This window comes from Varanus komodoensis, unplaced genomic scaffold (assembly GCF_004798865.1).
Source record: "Varanus komodoensis strain SLA01 unplaced genomic scaffold, ASM479886v1 scaffold48, whole genome shotgun sequence".
Classification (NCBI taxonomy): Eukaryota; Metazoa; Chordata; class Lepidosauria; order Squamata; family Varanidae; genus Varanus; species Varanus komodoensis.
In genome coordinates, this window is record NW_025336059.1 from 6896949 (window position 1) to 6917007 (window position 20059).

The 20059-nt window shown below is 48.0% G+C and overlaps 1 protein-coding gene across 2 annotated transcripts; it reads right to left on the bottom strand.

The window, feature by feature from the left end:
• Positions 1-2952: 2952 nt before the first annotated feature.
• WRAP73 (WD repeat containing, antisense to TP73) lies at positions 2953-19755 on the bottom strand. 2 transcript variants are annotated; one of them, XM_044445425.1, is made up of 13 exons: positions 19537-19755; positions 18647-18851; positions 16817-16969; positions 15796-15912; positions 10307-10379; positions 9370-9473; positions 9044-9130; positions 8572-8706; positions 8402-8479; positions 7173-7278; positions 6045-6170; positions 4228-4419; positions 2953-3396 (listed from the first exon to the last, which is right to left on the bottom strand). In XM_044445425.1, the coding sequence occupies exons 2-13, from the start codon at positions 18713-18715 to the stop codon at positions 3281-3283; spliced, it is 1356 nt and encodes a 451-aa protein (XP_044301360.1). In that variant the 5' UTR covers positions 18716-18851; positions 19537-19755; the 3' UTR covers positions 2953-3280. The 2 variants fall into 2 exon arrangements, with proteins under 2 accessions (XP_044301360.1, XP_044301361.1); XM_044445426.1 differs by lacking the exon at positions 4228-4419 and having other exon boundaries at positions 18647-19755.
• Between the last annotated feature and the right edge of the window lie 304 nt (positions 19756-20059).

Sequence of the window (20059 nt, forward strand, 5' to 3'; positions counted from 1 at the left end):
CAGGGGCTTACTTTAAGAACCTTCACATTTTCCCCATGAATGCTTCCCCTTTGCATTTCCTTAGCACCAAATCCACACAGCCCGACCTAAGCAGAAGTCCATGATTTCTGGCATTCCAAGAATAACGACAGAGTCAGGAATAGACAAGTGGGTGCTCACTGAAATCTCACAGGTCCTTCACATAAATGAGTTGCTCTGAAACAGCTATTGCAAATATAGCTAAGGGTTTGGAGCTCGCTAGTGGACTGGCCACTGACAGATGTGCCAGCCACAGACTTCTGGTCACGATCTTCCCTGCTTCAAGACCCGGTGGTCATATGTGGCAGGGAGGAAGCAGAAGTCTGGTCCAAAAGCCCCCGAGTTATGTGAAAGCAAAGGTGGGCTGCACGTGCGTCTTCAAATCGTGGTTGGCTGCCAAATTTCAGCAGCAAGATGCTGTAGAGACTCCAGATGAACACATTTAGCTTGAGAACAAGCTCAGTACAGAACCAGAATTAATCCCATCTTCTCATTTCAAGGAACATGTGCTATTGACTGTACTTGCTCTAGGCCAAACATTTGCAGTTGAGCTTTTTAAAAAATCAGAATGATTCAGAAACGGCAGCAAAGATGTCGGTTTACCACCTGACTTCAGGAATGCTAACAGGAATACATTTGTATATTTAAGCTGGAGAACTTCAAAACACAACTGATTCAAGCGGTGAAGAAGGCCCACAAGGAGTGCCCGCTGCCCGGGGGCGCGAATGGAGTCCTACTCCTGGAGCGCCCCCTTCTCATCGAGACCTACGTGGGACTGATGTCTTTCATCAACAATGAGGCCAAGTTGGGCTATTCCATGACAAGAGGCAAGATTGGCTTTTAAGGACAGCTTCCAAAGGGAATCTACTTCCACAGAGGAACGAGCAGCGGGAAAATCGTTGCCTGGCAAATCCGTGGGAGAGAGAGAGAAATGTGGGGTTCTTCTCTTGAGTCAACACTTGAGGTGGCCTTACATGATCCATCGACCATATCCAAGCTGAAGCTCCTTCCCTCCCCCAGTGTGTCCCAAGGAAGACACCAGTATGTGTCAAAGCATGTTCCATGTTTTTCCCTCATGTAAACCACATAGGCACTACAAGCCACATGTATGTCTGGAGTTCTGTAATGTATTAATAAATGCTCTCATGTGACTTAAGGGATAACCTGTCCATTTGGCTGGTTGTGTGAGCTATTTAACCAGTATGACTAATTTCATATTGAATTGAGAGTTCCTTTCTGCTTATCTTTGAAAACTGTACATTTGCCTTTCAAAGGGGTCGAGCGATTGTCTTTGAAGGACCTTAATACACCTCAGGCACTGAAGGTTTCTTGTTGCGGTAGAACTCCCAGAATGCCACACCGCAAACACACATGCAGGTGTCGTGGATTTCTGCTATGTGGGATCAAGGCTTTGTATTTATGGAAAAGGGGGATTTTTTTGGTTAGCTTTATACTTTTTAAAAATCTAAACCAGATGTCTAAAACAGCAGCAGGACATCTGAATAAATAGATGGGCAAGAGAGAGACAGCAGTTAAATTTTAACTGAGATTGTTCGAGCCTCTGTATTAAAATGGAATATGGGAAAAAGTAGCATTGCCCTATTGCTGGGATTCCGTGGCCAGGATCCAAAGGGCCGTGTGGAGCTGGTGCTTGGCAATTTCAACAGTCCTTCCGCAGAGAGGGGCTGTTGCCAGGAGAAAGAGCAACTGACCCCACCTTTTAGCATGTGTGCATGAGCTGCTCTGGATCCTAGCAAATGTCTCCTTTACCAGTTAACCCTTTCTACAAGCTCCTATCAAGCTGTCACCTTACTGTCTCTATATTCATGAATACTGGTAATCAGATATTTTATAGTGTTTATTTGCCGAATGGTGTGTTCTCTTTCTGAAATTTTGTCAGAATGGGATGGTGCTAGAATGAAACTGAGTGCATGTCCTTTTTTTTGGTTCGAGGGATGTATATTTAAGCTTAATAAACTTGGTAAATGGGAATCTTAAGCTGTATTCTTTTTGGCGAACGGCACGGAGGGATTAAATGGGGTGCGAAGCAGCAAGCGCAGGGGGCTTTTTGGAGCACGCAGCTCTGTGAACTGTCGAAAGGCTCCCGTTTCGCAGCATCCCTGTCCTTTTCTCATCTCTCCGCCGGATGGTCCCTCCCCTGGACCGCTGTGCTGTTCTCACTGTAGGTTCAGCTTCTTGAGCTCGCCTTCCTCTCACAAGTACATGGGGAGACTGCAGGTGTGGGGCCCCGTTCTCCTGCCAGACGCACTGCTAGCCATGCTGTCTTGATGCAAAAGAAGCCAGTTCGCTGGTCTTGAGGGTCATCCAGCTCAGGAGGAGTTCTCAGACAAGAAAGTCTGAGCTCCCCCAAAGATTTGCCGGCACCACGAAGTCTGTGCTTTTCGCTGAATGGAGATGGCGTTGCTTCTTGCGCTTGGTTCGTGCCTTCTAGTGAGAAGAGGAAGGGTCCTGTGTGCACATCTATCATGGCTACTGGCGAATGATCGTGAGGCAGTGGCCTGGCTCCTCTTGAAGCTTTAGTAGAAAGCCGCAGCTTAAGCACAGTATAGTCACGTCCAAGCCAGAGAAAGGAGGAAGGGGTGACCAGCTTGTCACGATAAAGACAGACGTGCCTAGCTTGCAATCTGAGATGAGCCACTGTGGGGAAAAAGCATGCAACCTCCTTCCCATGCTCCTCCAGACACCTTTCCGCGCAGTCTTGCTCAGCCAAAGGTCAATGCAGCTACTTTACGATCGGGAACGGCAGGAGGTGTATCTAGCCTGCGAAGCAAAATGATCCTATTCTCCAGTCCCTTCAGTGTTGTTTTCTTCACAGGCCACAGCATCAACAGCTCACGCTTGGAAAGGAAGAAGAGTAGCTGGAAGTGGCGCTTGGGCTTCGAGAACTAAAGTAATCTTATTTTAACGATGCTGTATGTAACAAAATATTTATTGAAATTTCAAAACAAAGCAGTTGGCACACTATACAATTTACATTCTATACAAAACAGACTTAAACGGAACACCTGCTCCTGCTATTGAATTTCATCTTCTATTGCTTACGTACTTTGTTTAAAAGCAGCCACTCTGTACCAGTACCTGCACAGCTATATACAGACTGAAAATACAATGAAAAGCGGAACATTCCCCCACAAGCCCGGAAGCAACGTTTGCTTTGGGAGGATGTCAAGGTTCTGACGAGCCAATACTGAAAAAAAAACCCCAGCCTTCCATTTTCATTTGGTTGTACTTTTGGGCATCCCTATTTCACGTCTTCCTCTTCTCTTTCTAAGTAACATAGACAGAAATTGTCCTTGCTCATCAGTGTCAGAGAATCTCCACTGGGGTGCCAGCGTAGAGACGTCACCTGGAAATCACCTACACGCAAAATCAAAGGAAGTTTACTGAAAAAACATTTCCTCCCAAACTATGGTGCCATTTAGACTACCTAAGTATTGATACCCACTCCTGAACTTCTTCAGAAGGCCAGGTACTGAAAGTGAAACTCAAATACTTCGGCCACCTAATGAGAAGGAAGGACTCCCTGGAGAAGAGCCCAATGCTGGGAACAATAGATGGCAAAAGAAGGGGACAGCAGAGAATGAGATGGCTTGATGGAGTCACTGAAGCAGTTGGTGTGAGCCTGAGTGGACTCCGGGGGATGGTAGAGGACAGGAAGGCCTGGAGGAGTGTTGTCCATGGGGTTGCGATGGGTCGGACACGACTTTGCGACTAACAACAACAACAATCTGAACTTCTTAAGTGGAAGAGCTATTAAGATAATGCAGCAAGGTCTTTTCAGGAATTATAGTGAGTGCTTCCCCTCATCAGCTAAAGGGCACACAGCATTCTCTAACACACAATACAGAATCCGGACTGCCAGGCTGAAGATGGCAACACAATCATGATGTGTACGTTTCTCGACATAAGCCTTATTCAGACCTCTGCCTGAATACATGCACCATTAAGAAGGGGCTGGGGGCAGGCACGCCCATCCCGCCCCGCACGCCCTTGCATGCACTCTTCAGACCTTTGAACACCCTTAGAGGCATCCGTGCCATGCAAAGCCCAGACACGCACCCAGAGGGTGACATGACACGGCGACTTCTGGAACGGAACAACTGACATCGCCATCTCTTCAACGCGAGCGAAGGACGGCCGCATGAACTTCCAGCACACCTGCCTTCGCGGGGGCAAGCGCTTCCTTACCTTCCGCTGGGACCTGGACGGACACGCACCCCGCCGGTGACCACAGGTACGCTCTACTGTTCCCGGTACATATGGCAAGCCGGGACCGACAGGGATCCCACTGGAACAGCTGCACGGGACACAGCTGCTCCAAGACCACAAAGAGCTTCATCTTCTGAACATCCCAGATCCAGACGGCATTAGGAATGTTATCTATCGGAAGCAAGCACCAAGGGACAAAAGGGCGTTAGTAGGAATGTCCAGTCTGCACCTCGCAGGCGGTCAGAAAGACAAACCTGAGCCATCAGCAGCCGAGAACCACTGCACACAAACCGAAACATCCAGAGATGATATTTAGCTGAATCAGACGCATTTTTCGGCAGAGCTGTACACACATGAAGAGATGAGTACACTGTTTGAGGTTCCTCCAGGACCTGGTGTTATGGGGATGTGCAAGCAGAATCCATAACCAGGAGTGTCTTTTACCAGCTTTGGCTGAGTCACCGACTGTGACTTATCCGGAGAAAACATGCGTGACTTCAGGCTTCCATCAAGATGTTACAACTAAATTAGATTACTAAAATACGTTGCAATGGAGCTGCCTTTAAAGATAGATCAGGAACTGCAGGTCGCTTAGAACGCAGTCCCAGAGTCCCACAAGGAGGGAGGGGGACGACACACATACACTGTCCTTGCTTTCAACCCAATCCATTTCTGGGTTCACTTTGCTGCTCTACAAATGATCTTCGGTAAACCATTTGGGTCCACGTTATCTTCAGCACCACCTACACCCACACAAGGCTGCCTGAGTCTTGGACAGGTATCAGAGGCCTGCTCTCATTTAATGAATTGCTAGTATCTGTTTTGCAGATTTAAAGGGACTAAAGTCAATCTTTTCAGTAGAGGAGCTGAGACTTTGAGACTCGCTCTCCAAGGAAATTCACTGGGTCTCCTCCCACCTGTTTCTTCACATATGCTCTGAACATGTTGTTTGGCAAAGACATTTCACTGCCTTGTTTTACTGGACTTTCAGGGTTATAGCAAATCTTCAAGCAGGCCCACTGAAATGCCTGAAATGTAAGTTAAACTAAACCCTGGAGACAAGAGCAAACATTGTTCTAGTTTGCTATAATGAATCACTATTTGAAATTGCCTTTCAACCCATTTACTAAGGTTTTGCTTCAAAAACAGGGTGAAAGTTCCTTAACAAATAGAAGTGTGCGCACGCACGCACACAGAGGAGAGAGTGAGTGAGTGAGCAAGCGAGCAGGTAACTTCACTTGTCCTACAGGCAGTTTCCTCCAGAGATAAGAGCAGTGTGGAAACTGGAGTTGCACCAACACATACGAAGGGAACGACAATCTTTCACTTCCATGCTTTATCAGTGCTAGAAAAGAGGACTCGTCAAAGTACACTTCGCTTCTCTGAAATCCTCCAATATGCCTTAAAGCATGCTAATCTACATGGGTTTATTATTCCCAGCTAAGTCCAGATGTTTATATCATAAACAAGTCAAGATAAACACACAACCTTAAGGAAAAACTCTTCCTCGCTGTGATCATGACAATTCTGCATACTCAATAGCTGAAGGATCTTTGCACCCCACCACACACGCATTTTAACATAGCAGCATGGTATTCAATCAGCTTTCATTAAAACAAAACAAAAACGCTTCGCTTCAAGACTCCTTCCACAAAGGCGCACCCACGTGGGATGGGACACACCGACACTCATTTTAGAGACGGGCACGAAGTTCGTGCGGGAGACTGAGAGTCACATGTGCCACGTGCCCACTCCGTGGGGGCGACACAGTCTCAAGCAAGCACAGATATACTAACCGTTTCTGGTTGCTAGGTAACAGTTATCTGAGCTGAAAGCCAATATTCCTACTCCGATTCGGGGATTGGCCTGATCGATTGTGGGCTTGGCATGATGCAAAGAGAATGGGACTTGGGCAATTTCATCTGAAATCAAAACAGAAATAAAAGGGCTGGAGAGAGACATGATCTGTTTTCTGGATCCATAAGAAAACAGCAGTTCTACGCTATAATGGGAACTGGATACCCTATTCCTTTAAAAGGTTCGGTCCCAAAAAAACAAGTTAGAGGGATCTACCGAGACCCAGCTCTCGCGTTGCTTATGATGTGGGGCCATTTCCTCATGTTCTGAGGCTGAAAAGAGGACAGGACAGGCGCCGTCCCAGTCCCCCTCCAAGCCAGTTAACAGCAGGCCGTGTCTGTCGGCTCCTGCAGTTGTGTGACCCAGACAGCATGTTCCATGATCTCAAAAGCCACAGGCAGGCAGTCTTTCTGTCTCCTGTAGGCCACAACGCAACAACCGGAGCAAGACCCACACTGGACTTCCTCAGAAAAGTTAACTGGGTTAGAAATCTGCAGATATCATGGGTCAAAGAACCTTTGCACTGTGTCAACAACCGCTTGGCCCATTAGTGATTCAACCAGTGTTTTGGCAAAGGAGGGTGGAGGGAAATGGGCCATCCAGAGACCCACGGGGTATTGAAAGGGGTAAAAATAAATAAATAAATAAATAAATAAATAAATAAATAAATAAATAAATAAAATGAACAATTCTGCCTGTGTTGATAAAGGGTCTGTAGGATAAAGACTGGGTTTCCCACAGTTGGATTGTTACCCTCTGTATAAATGAGAGGCGTCGCACGTTCTTCAGATAAAAAGGGAAGTAGTTGCTGTACAAAACAAAGATCATTACGGCATCTTTAACTGTAAAGCAAATTTAATTGTAACAGCAAATCCTCTCTATTAATGCCCAGTAACCTGGCAATTAGTTTTCCACCCTATGGGGAAAATGCTGGGTTTTCAGACTGTATTTTCTCTTTGGTTCTGGAAAGTTCTGGAGATTTGGCCCACCTAAGTCCTTGTCTTCTAGACTCTGAAAATGCACACACACTCACACACACACAGTGGCAGGGGGCTGCTGTTGCTTACATTTGCTATTTGTGCTGAAGAGAGAGCGTGCCATTTTCTTGGTAGGGGGGAAGGCCAGTTTCTCCATTTCCACTGTCGGGGCTTTCTCCACTTCCTTATAAACGATCTGGAAAGGAACGTCAAGTCAGCCCTGCCACATTTCGCCAAAGATGCATTACTAGATCATTCGCTGTGGGGGCTGCAACGGGGAGGGAATGGCTGCAGGGTGGTAGGGATTCAAGCAAGAGGGTTGCAATCCAATGAAAACAGAAGCTTGGAGTAAACAGGCTGGGGAATTAGATGAGGGGGCGCTTTAGGGGGAAGTTTCTCAATAGAAAGTTGCAATAGAAAACAGGACCTTTCCATTCAGATGGGGTTCTTTAAAAAGGAAAAAAAAAAACCTCTGCATTTAAATCTGCAGAATGACATCTGCGTTTTACATTTTTGGGAAGATTAGAAGCAGGGTGGGGAAGAGTGTATTCCGGGCCGTAACTGGCCCGCAGTGCCTTTGGAATTAGCCACCAGCCTGTTCCTCCCCATGCTGCAGTTCTGTTCCTCTGGGCGCCAAGAAAGGGCTTTTTCACACCGAACCAAGGCAGGCAGTGGGGAATGCATGCGTGCACTGTGTGTACAGAGATGTGTGAGAAGAGCATTCCACCACTGGCCTGGCTCACTTTCGATCTGGCCCCGCCTTCCTGCACGGTTGTGCATGGGGCACCGGGTGTCACTGTTTCACAAACTGAGTTCTGGGAGGGTGGGAGGCAGGCTGGGGAGAGGGCCATGAGGACCCCCACCCTGCCTCCAGCATCCCACACAAGCCATCCCACTAACCCCAGGCCAGTTATACACCAGCACCACCAAAAAAGTTAACACCAACCAGTAATGAGCTGATTTAGGCCCCCAAATCAGCGACTGAATGACTGTACAGCAACCACAAAGCCCCTGATTCAAATCCTGCCTCAGGTACAGACCAGTTGTAATGAGCACAGGCAAAGCTCTCAGGCTCACACCGTTCTGCCTCCCCAGCGCCCAACTGTAATACCGACCTCTCTTAAAGAGCTGCTGTAGGAGGCACCAAGATTACTTTAAAGAGCAACACAAATACTAGATGGTAGAAACACAGACACAGAGCGAGCCAGAAGGGGTCTCCGGGACCATCTAGTCTGACCCCGGTTCCAGCCAGCTCCGCTCACGACACGCCCGCCATAGATTCCGTTCTTACCACGGGCAGAGCCCCTTTCTCCACTTACTATCTTTGGGCTAACAATGTTTACAGGATGATCGAACTCCGCGATTTTCTTCCACGTCACGTGGTTCAGAATGCGCACCTGCTTCAACAGAACAAAAAGAGAGGGACCAGCCAGGACTAAGTCATGCCATCCTGTGACACAGACTCTTTTGCAGGGCTGAACAGATTCACCTTTTCATCGTAGCTGCCAATGGCCAAGAACTGACTGCTGGCGCTCCAGGCCAAGGATTTGATGCCCAGCGACCACTCATAAGCATGGTACGTGGAAAGCAGGCGGCCATCAAGGGAGTACAGTAAAACTTTATACTGCAAGAAAAAGTCTGCATCTTAGAAACTTGAAAACTGGCATATGGTAAGCATGTCCTATCAAGGGCTTGGGGAAGGACGCCCGCTGTGCGCACACACACCCCCGAATTATAACAATAAGCATCAAAAGGTTGGTCTTCTCTACGAGCATTTGTTTTTTATGGGTCTTCAAGGTGAGATTCGAGAAACAGAATGCATACGATCGATGAACTGGCACAAAAACTGCCGAGACACCGCTGCGATAAAATCCCGTGTTTACATGCAACTGCACGCCGCTGCTGTTAAAAGCTGCACCCAGTTTGCAGAAATGCCCTGATGCATCCGAAGTTTCCCCTACCTCGAGGCAAGTGTCCCACACCGCCAACACACAGCCATTAGGGGCCCATTCGATCCCAGCAATGTCCTGAGTTTCAGTCTCAAAATGCTTGCAAAATAGAGAAAGGAATGAGGTACGTGTAAGTAATGAATCAGACTCTGAAACAGATCAGCAAATGATTAGCTCAGCCTTCATCATGGTTGAAGCTAACAAGGGGTATCTGCAAACCGAAGGAGACGGGCTGAACGGGAAGAAGAGGCCATAACCGGCCACTCCTCAGTCCACTACATCTGGCTCTTCGAGGATAAAAGTTGCGGGCATTGGGGCCCAGGGGAAAGGGTTTTTACCCTGAGCAGCTGCCAGTCACTGCACACAAATAAGCTGATGTAGTCCTTGCAGTCTCTCCTCTCTGCCAAGGCCATGTAGCGGCCATCCTTTGTGAATGCTATGCCTGCCAAGAAGAACAACCAAAAAAAAGGCTGTGTTTGAGAGAGGGAAAGTGGAATGATGAGTGTCATGTTCATGGAAGAGAAAGCAATGAAAAGGTAAACCCAACAAGGAAAACAAAAACTCTGGGCTGCTGAGATGCTGCTTATGGGGAGCGATTCGTGGCGTAATTGTTACGGCTTGGCTCCTGTTATCTTGAGAGGTCTTGCATAATGTACACACTGTACGGTTTGCTCAATTCTTCAGGGCCCGTAAATGCTACCATTGTAACTCTAGTACAGACAAGGTTAAGCCAGTCTATGTGGCTGTATGTGGGAAAAGAAAACAGAATCAAGATCGAGGCCACTGGATTCCCAGCTGTGCTCACCTTGCAAGAGGCAGAAAGAAATGCTTCCTGGAAAGCCACCCTAATGCACGGAATTTTAATTCAAATTCTGGCGTAATCTTTTCAATGGTGTGGGGGATGGAAAAGCCGACCTCTCAAAACCTTTCTTTCTTTCTGTAAGCTATTGATTGCAAAGGAGTGAAAGATCCAACCCATTTTTCAAGCAGCTACAAATAAGGACGAAACAAATGAGAAACGGATTGTCACCACCACATTTCTGTCCTCAAAATCACCGGGCTGAAAAATGCCTGAAGCGGCAAAAGCAAGAGTTCCTAAAGAACGGGACGGCTTCTTTTCTCTCCTGCATCCAGCAGGGCAAACGAGCAGGTCACAGCAGCATCTCTCCTACAGGCCGCACTGTGTCAGAAGGGATTTCGGTGTACCCAGGGCATGGCAACCTTCACCACATTTTTTTAAAAAGAACCTTCCTTTATTAGATTAGCTCCACTTACCCTGCTGAGAGGCTTTGGGATACTTGATATAAGAGACAGATTTTGTACACAAGGACCAGACTGTTATCCGCAGCTGTTGGAAACAGAAAAAGAGACAGGAAGCATTTCTTTGAATTTACAGACAAGAGGTAAGAGGGAATTCTTATGGAAAGCCCAGCAGGATGTGCTTTCGAGTGCTAACATTGCAGGGATCCAACCGGGCGCTTCAGGCCCTGACGCGTCTCTTCTGCCGTGCGAACTGTGATGCGCAAGCAGCCCTCCCCACTCGCCCGACCGTGATTTAGCGCTTCCAGGGCAACCCGAAAGCAGCAGAAATGCTTATTTTTCAAAGGACGCAAGCTTGGAACCCCAGCGTAAAAGAAAAAGGCTCACACATCTTCACTGATGCCGCCCAAACATTCAAACCATGCCTTCCCGTCCTGTTTCTAAATGAACACTCGCTCGCCTCCCCACACAACACACAAAGATTTTTGAACGGCTGCTCTCTGGTCTTGCAAGAATCAATCTGTACATGGAAGATTAACTCAAAGGAAACATTAGAAAAGAAATAGGCCTCTTCAGCCTCCCTGCCTTCTAAAAGCGCGTTCGGAGAAACATCAAGAGAAGTGTGGCACCCCCTCCCAAGCCATTTTGGGAAGCTAGGGCATCGGAGGTGGAATCGCTCCCAGAACGCCACCCCTTTCATTCTAGATGTCAGGATCTTTTTACTCCATGGGAATTTGGCCCTAGGGGCCGTTTGGGAGCCCACAATATAAAGACAAAAAGATACGGAGACCCTATTCCAGCTGCTCCCACCATTAAAAATGTGACAGTGATCAACCCAGCACCTTCTTGGTGGTAGCACTTGTGATCTCCCAAGCGCCTCTTTGGTGCCTACTTTTATGTCATCCCAACATTAGGCCAAGTGCTTCTATTTACCCAGGACTCCCCAGTTTTACCACACTGTTTTAATGCCACTTTACTCTGCTGCACTTGGTTTTTATTTTATGTCCTGTACAGTATTTTTCATTGTTTGAAGTCATTCTGAAAGTATTTACACTCCAAGTCAGCACAGAAAGTGAATTCCATAGCGTATCCACTTCGTGAAAAACTTCCTTTCAGTTGTCTTGAATCCCCCACCAATCTGCTTCATGGGATGACCTCGAGTTCTAGTATGATGAGAAAGATCGCCCTATCAACTTTCCCTACATCATACAGAGTTTTCTACACCTGTATCACATTTTGCCTAAGCTAAACAATCCTAGATACTGTAACATTTCCTCCCAGAAGAGCTGCTCCAGCTACTTGGAGAATTTAGTTGCCCTCTTCTGTTCTTCTTCCAGCTCTACATCGGCCTTTTATAAATGTGGTGACCAGAATTGTACGCACACCATAAATGCATATAAGGGCAATATGATATCAGCCATTTTATTTTCAATTCCTTTACGAATTATGCTTTACATGGTATACCATGCTGCTAACTCAGATCCCAGTGCACTTGAGATTGATTTTTTCAAAAATTGTTTTCGCTCTAATGTCCATCATTTTATATTGGCTTTCACTGAACCGTATCTGCCATTTTGCTGCCCGTTCTCTTTGAAGGTTCTTGCAATCCCGTTTTCTTTTAATCACATTAAATGATTTGGCAAATCAGCTGGCATGTCTGCTTTATTATTCACTCCTAGGTCCGGATCATATATGAATAAGTTGAAAAGCACAGGACTCAAAAGAGACCCCCGCTGGGTCCCACTGTTTACATCCCTACCTTGGGAGAAATTTCATTTATTTCTACCGCATGCTTTGTTCTGTAACTAATTACTGATCTGCAAGATGCCCTTTGTGAGACGTCGGCTACTGGCTTGATTAAAGAATCCAGACGAGCTTCCTATGGAAAAGGTGTTTGAGAAGCATACAGCTGTTGTTTTGCAGCGAGGTGAGGGGAAGGGCGACTAGTAAATCAGACACTTCAGCAACAGCATTTTTCAAATAGCCCAAAAACAGCTGAGAAATAAGAAGTATTTGGGCAGTAATATGATAAACAGTCTGGAGAGCTGGGTAAGGAACGATACCCAAACTCTGACAACCAGAGGCAGGTGGCCAAGCTGCCCGATTTTCGTTACACAAAACCCCGGCTTCAGCAACCCTACATTCTCAAGTGACTGTCAACTTTGTCCCAGACTCGACTAGGTCAACAGGCCCCCTGACATAGCGGCGTCTGTCAGCAGAGGATTTCGGGGGATTACACAAGGCACATTCCTGGACAGAAAGCATTTTTCGACCAATGTAACCATTTACAGTCATCCAGCAGCACAGCCACGGGGCACCCGGCCTTGGCCAAGAGGCGGAAAACTGCCCTCGGTGTGGGTGGCTGCTCCCCTGCACACCGAACGCGCGGGCGTTGCTCCAATCGGCCATCCACCCCGGAGCATTGTCGCTCTGCAAATAAAACCATGTGCGATCCTTAGTTCACAACATCCCTGCCAGGTAGAGCAAATGTTGGACCGGGTTACAGTGCTGGACTGAGACCGCGGGGTGCGAGCCTTTCAGCGCTTAATGGATGCCACTGGCCAGGTCCTCTTCCGAAGCCTAACCTTCCCGACAGGGTTGGCGCGAAGACAAAAAGCTCGATAATGTCCTGTGCAACAAGGTCCTTGGAGGAACAGCAGGAAATGGTAAGCACGAGGAACGGTTTTCTCGTTTCTGTTCTTTCGCACATTGTCTAGCACAATCCCAGAACTAAAGACATGATTTACAAGCATCCGGTATTCACACACCAATGCAAAGACTCAAAAGCGTGTTTTCGCACTGAAATGGACCGATGTGATTGCTCTGACCATTGTGTTAAGTCACCTTATGATAAAATGTGATTCTTTCTAGGCAGGATACAAATAAATGAAGCACACATTAAACTGCCAGCTTTCTGAACCTGAGTTGCAATTGCTGGGAGAACCTCCAAACAATTCCTGAAACAGGGTGAGGTGCCTAATGCAATGATTCTGGCAGAACCACCTCTGTGCTTTCCAAAGGAGTGTCCTCAACATCCAGGGCTTTTCTCACTGGCGTGCGTACGGTGGAGCCAGAAAGACAGAAGGAACTGGGAAACCTTCTGGATGTTGCAGATCCTCAGCCTCCCCTTCCTGCCCCCTTCCCTTTCCATCTTCACCTGAGGCCCGGACTCTGAATTTCGGTGAGAAAGGCACGCTAGTGCCTTCCGTGGCAGCTGGCAGAGGCAGGAGGAAACGATCCCAGTCTGGGTTTCCCCTCTCCGGCTCGGAGCTGTGTCTGACCCCTAAGGGAGAAAGGCAACACACGCTAGGGCCCCCAAGGCCGTGCGATTGCTCCAAGAGAAGGCTTGAAGCGATTTCTCAAAACACTAGTCCATCTTCTGCCCTGCTGCTGATGGATTTAGAAGACACCGGCATGTCCCATCCACCTGTCCGCCACAAGTTAATTTAGCAACCTGTTTACAGCTAGGGAGAAAGTCTATCCCCCACACACATGCCAATTTGGCAAGGGCTTAATGAAAATTCTGCAGGGTCAAATGGAGTTCTGATAGCAGGTAATAAATGCTTGTCAGCTCACCCCCACAGAGAGATGCCTGTGGAAGCAGCGTGCGGAATGCGGAGGCAGCCCGCCATGCCGAATTCTCAGGCCACGTTCCGCCTGGCTCCTAAGCATGTGTCTGACCCACAAAATGACGCTAGATAACTAAAATAGTTTTCACCTATTAAAACCGCCCACTGCTGTGAAATCCTGGCCCTTCTTTTCTATCGCGCAGCCTGCCAGAGACAACGAAGGGCAGGAACTGGCAAGGTGTGGGAAGGAGGCAAGCCTCCTATTCACCTGCATGGGGCCTTGCTGCGAGCTTGCTGCAGGAGCTTGCTGCGAGAATGCATACGGAGCGCTGCGCGCATGTTGCGAAAGCTCTAGTTAAACCTCAAGCATTAAGTAAGCGCTTTCGCCGTTCTCTTAGGCCAGCTCTGTTTCCTAACTCCTGCTTCAACTGCACAGAATGGGCTGCCTTGCAGATTCGCTTTAGAACCTGCAGACTCTTCCCCCGCCTCACACACCGGGGCTTCCTGCACCGAGGTGTTATACACTCTGAGTGAATGCCAAAACCAGGTGGGAAGCTGGGGCTTCCCAGCCACTCCAGCCTCCCCAGAAGCATATTGCTTGGTTGGGGGAAACTGGAGGGGGGTGTTGCCCACAAGGAACTTTTCCACAAGTTCTTACATTTTTTCAGGGGGTCTCGTGCCTCTGGGTTATCCATACTTGGGAAAGAAAGGACAATCCAGGGGCATATGAGTACCCTCCTCCAGGATCCCCCAAAGATTCTGCTGCAAGGGATACACTCTACACCCACCCATTTTGAAATAATAATAATAATAATAATACTCAATGGACGATGACATTCCATTTTGGTGCCTGATGTCTTTAGCACTGTCTTTTAAAAACGAGAGAAAAACCTCTGATATTGAGCACAGGCTGCTGCGCTCACAGTATGACTAACTTTAAAAGTACATCTAGAGGATTATCACGGGCAGCCTGCTGGGGGGGCACCTCCCAAACACCCCCAATGCAGGGTCACAAAAGCCACTTTCAACAGCAGCCTTCACAAGCGTTCAAAGTCCAGCTGTGTGCATGCTAAAGGGTTTGATGATGATGATGATGAGGTGGGCGTGTGCAAGTCTTTCTGCCAATCTTGCCTGTGTCATTTGTCACGACGGCTCCGTGTGTGGCCTGGGTCTGGATGACACAATTCACCACAGAGAGTTTAACAACGCTACAAACAAGCAGAGTGGTTGGGACGCACCACCTCTGCCCCCCTGGGGAAGCACGCTGGATTCCGCTGGCATAAGCTACTGAAACTTTTCTTATGATGCGAACCCGGGCACGATGTCTTCTGGTGCCTGCGTGCTGATTTCATCACGCACTTCACATCATGGCACCTTGAGCCAATCCACCAGACAGACAACCTCCTCCTGTGCTAACTCCTGTTCTCTTCTTGTGATGCATCCCAATACCAAGGTTTGATACATGCAGAATGACGACACCGACATATTGCTTTCGTATGTAAGGACCATGTCAGTGATCTTTACAGCATTAAAAGACAGCTCTGTACCACCAATACCTTGCAGTATCTGTGGCCAAGATTACATACAAAGGAGAGACTTACGGCTTGCTGCTACACAACCTCAGAGGAGGTTTGATGGCTTGTCTGATCCCTTAAGATCCAAGGTCCTGAGACCAAATTTGCATTGTGCACCCCCCCCTCCCGCCCTGCATAGATGAAACCTTACTAATGCAGTCACACATTTTAATATGCTGCTCCCGGACTTGCACCAAAATATGGGGAGCAGGCCATCACTAAATAGCTATATTTCAGGAAAAAGGGAAGGCCTCCGAAATACAGCACACTGCAGCTTTAAGAACTCTGAGCTATTTTAGGGGCTAGGATGTCGACAGCAACACTTGATAGCCCGGAGAAGCAGACCCACTTTCTCACTTACATGGAACTCCGTGGTGTTGAGAATGTGACGGCCATCTGGGCTCCAACAAGAGGCCACCAGTCCCGCCGACCCCTCGTCAATCTTGCAGTGCCAGTCGGGTTGCTCCAAGGACCAGACCTAAGGCAGGGCAGAAGGAGCAGTCAAGCCGACCCGGATGGAACAGGGGCACGCCAGCCCTGACTAGCTTCCTCCCAAGGATCACTCTGCCGCTGAGAAGGACCAGTTGATCCACAGACCTCGGGGACAGCCACGGAGATCATGAAGGACTGGCGCTGGATCCCACTGCAGAAGTAAGCCGCCTTTTTCCCTTTTTAAACTATCAACGCATTTCAGCAAACACAGCAGTGCTCTGTGGCGCTTTTAAAGGCGTGTACTGCAGCATTAGCTTTCACAGGCCTTTGATGCATGTAAGAGCCCGTGCACCCAATACATTTATTATCCTTTAAAGATGCTATTAAACATGTGATGCACTTGAATATCAGTGAAAGCATTTGTGAATAATTCGCATTGTGTGTCACCTGAACAAAAATTTTTTAACTCTCTGATGAACACTGATTTATCAAGGTTGCCTGTGGCAAGAATGAATCACTTCCAGGGAATTAGGCAGAGAAACAGCAATTGTAAGCTTGCTTTTTTATCAGCCAACCAGTTGTTTTGTTCTGTTTTTTAATGAGCTAGTCCTTTTCATAAAATTATTTTGAAGGTTACTTTACAACTCACACCTTGACAGATCCAGGTATCCACCCCATGAAAGCCCTGACTGCAAACCCAATTACTTCTGCGCAATTGCTTTCCAAAGCAAAATACTGTTAACTTAAAATCAATCCCCCAACAGATGCAAAATTGTCATTTATGCTTGTGTTTTCAAATACATGCCTTTATAACCTTTGAAGTTTTTGCAACTAGCCCAACTGTTTTCATAAGTTGTTTGTCATATGATTAAGTAGCGGTTACATTAAAGACCACCAATCAGCGCCTGTTAAATTCCAGGAGAAAAAGCTTATCATGTGGGTGCCTTTACCTGCACAATTCCACGTTTGTACATGGCACATAAAATAAAAAGAGAATCAGAAGACCACTCGATGTGCTGGATTTGGTCCAGGCAGGTAAAGAGCTGCAAGACTTGCAGAGTGTTCACATCACGAACCACCAAACGATACTGCACACCTGAAGCCTGAAGAGGAACAAAAGGAATAATTGCTTAGCTGACACATTTTCCCTTCCGGGCACAGATCATTATATACCTTAGATATAATCTGTCAAAGCTCTAGAATTAGCGAAGGGGAAAACATCCACCTAGAAAAGTGGATAGTAAGATTTGAGACTGGTAAGATACACATTTACAGTACACTTTAGGAATGATAATGATTTCTAAGGCTGCCAATCTACTGATTAAATTAGCATTTGAACAAATTTCAATATATTCCTATGAAAGGTACCAAAGGAAATTGAGAAAAAGGTCAATTGAGGTTTTTACATTCACTGTCAAATGCAAAGTCCATGGTGCCATTTTCTTCTGCATTCCCTGCTATGCTAACACATCAGTGCCGAATCACATCAAATAAACAAATAAACATATCCGTAACTCTTGGCCTGTGGATTAATCTTCTAAAGCTTTAATGCAGCAGTTCTCAAATGTTCTTTTCTTATGGACCACTTAATGAACTTGTCTTATGAATCAAGGCACTTAGCAGTGTATTTTAATAACTGTAGCCTTGCCCTCTTGATAAAATGGATGCTATTACCTTGGTGATCCGTGCAGCTCCTCTAAAGTTTCTTACATTAGCAGGTCCAAGTACAAATATTTTTTACTCTTCCGCAATTTTTTTATGGACCACATGAAAGGAGTTAATGTGCCACAAGTGGATCCGTGCAGCACTTTGACAACCTCCGCAAAGGAAATCTCTCACAATGCGCTGACTCGGTCCAGATTTAACGCTAGACCAAAAGTACGAAAATAAACCTTGGGTTTGTGTTCTTCCTTCTTGCCTTCTATCCTCTTGCACTTATTTTCCCTTTTCTGGTGGGTTACCTTATATCATGATTACATGCATAGCCCGCTGTTTTTCTCCTAGCAACTCAACATGGTTTCCATGGCTGTCCTTCTCTCCATTCTAACCTCACAACAACCCTGTGAGGTAGGTTAACTTGAGATTCAGTTACTGGTGTTAAAGTCATCTGGAGAGTTTCATGGTCAGATGGAGACTAGAACCAAATCGGGGTGTCACCTCTACACCAGACTGGCTCCAAACTATTGATAATCATCACATCATCACCAGTCAAACAACAGCTTTCCACAAATGAGGAAGTTAAGGAGGGTAAAAGGAAAGAAAAAAGCTTATTTACATACCACTGCAAGCATGCACAGGAGGGGGAGAGGGATGCATCATTGGAGGACAATCTTTACAATTACACCAATTTTAAGCCAAGCGCATCCTTTGCAGATTATGCTTACAACACAATTTCTATCATCCACGCCAAGTTTAAAATTTAATGGAAATATATGCAAAGCTTCTCACAAGGATGACTTCTTCAGGCAGAAAGTTTGTTTGTCTGAGTTTCCTCTCCTAGCCTGAAATCAGATACTACGTTGCTCATACAGTCCAGCATAAATCAGTAATGGCAAACTATTTCGAGAATGCCCATTGTTCTCTTATGTATTAGACCCATATCAAAACAATGGCACACCGCAGAGAGATCAGTAAGATCCAACTACAGCAGGGACAAAGTGTCCCATGGTTCACACCCTATTCCTTTGGCAAATCCACATCCCCACTGTTTCCCCATCATTATTCCTTTCCCCCAACTTGCCATAATTTAGCATTCCCACAACGCAGCAGGCTGAGCTCACCAGGAATTTCCCATCCGGGGAGAACTTGCACAGCTGGCTGGACAGTTTAAACACCTCAGAAAAATTCATCCTGTCCAAATGACAGAGCAGAAGGGGCAAGAGGTAAAGTGCTCCTGAGTCCAGTCCAACAGCAAAGCCAAATCCAGTTTCTCAAGCTGGGAGATCTTCTCTATGCAGTAATAGAAGCTAGAAGGTTTTAGCAGTTCTGTTCCAAGGAAAAAGCAGAAAGGGCAGAATGAGGCCTGTGTCCTCGCAAGGAGAGGGGGAGAAGCTGCCTTCCAGGACCTGGAAAAATCCCACAGGTGCAGACGCATTAAAAACAAAGGTGTGTGCTTGCTGGTGGAGGGCAAATACTACTGCACCACCCCCAGCTGCCCTGTATCAAGCAACTGCATCTCCAGGAAAGAAAAGGGAGGCTGCCCCCCCCAAAAGGAGGGTGGGCTATTCTTCCACGCAGACCCCCTGGGGAAGGAGCACCCCGATTTCAACGCAGCAGCTGCAGCCCCGCTCCCCAAAGATGGGGGCACTGCTTCTCGAGTGATAAGGCCAAATTCACCCCCAAAGCAGGGGAGGGCGCCAGGGCATGCCGGAGGACCCCGCCAAAAGCATAGGGCAAGGCCCCCAACGGGGAAGCAACGCAAGCCCCCTCCCCAAGGGGAGCCCCAGTGCACACATTAGAAGGACAGGGCCCCCCCCCCAATAACAATTAAAAGCTACTGCAGCCAAAGTGGGGGAGGCGAGGGCGCTCTGGGGGGAGACCCCCGAAGCCAGAGGGGGAGAAGACAGGCGGGCAGGGAGCCCCCTCCCCTCCCCTGGGGAAGGACCTCCTTGGGCCTAATGGGGAGGGACGCCCCCCCCCCACGGTGCACGGAAGGGATAGGGGACCCCACCCCTCAAACAGCTGGACTTTGTCTGAAGAAAAGCCGCTTCGGGCCGGGGGAGGGGAAGCGGTTTGCCCCCTGGGGGGCACGGGCGGCTCTCCCAACCGCCACCCCCCGGGCAATTGCCACGTGTCCCCGTGAGGAGAGGAAGCCGGTGTCCCCGGGGGCTTCTGGCGGGAAGAAGCCCGGGCGCCCGGGAGAAAAGGCCGCCGCTGCCCGCCCGCCCTGCGAGGTAGGCCCGCTCGGGCGGGAAAGAGCGCGCGGAACAAGCCCCGCCGCAGCCTGAGGCTCCACGCCAATCGGCGGCGGCGCCCAGGCCACGCCCACCTCGAGGCGCCCGCCAATCCGCCGCCACAGCACGGGCCGGAAGGGGCGGGCCTGCTGGGCCGGAAGAGGGGCCCGGCGCCCCATAGGCACGCCGGGAAATGTAGTTCGGCGGCTTTCCCGAGGGTTTTGCTGGCGGTCGCTTTTAAAAGGGATCGTCGTATAAAATTGTCATTTTTTAAGGGGACCCCGGGCGAGCTACGATCCC

Excerpts from the sequence above, each read along its gene's own strand:
- WRAP73 (XM_044445425.1), bottom strand. The coding sequence starts at position 18,715 with ATGAATTTTTCTGAGGTGTTTAAACTGTCCAGCCAGCTGTGCAAGTTC. Across the intron at positions 16,970-18,646 it reads CCCCGGATGGGAAATTCCTG|GCTTCAGGTGTGCAGTATCG; the intron begins GTGAGCTCAGCC and ends GTTCCTCTTCAG. Across the intron at positions 9,131-9,369 it reads GTGACTGGCAGCTGCTCAGG|CATTTTGAGACTGAAACTCA; the intron begins GTAAAAACCCTT and ends CTATTTTGCAAG.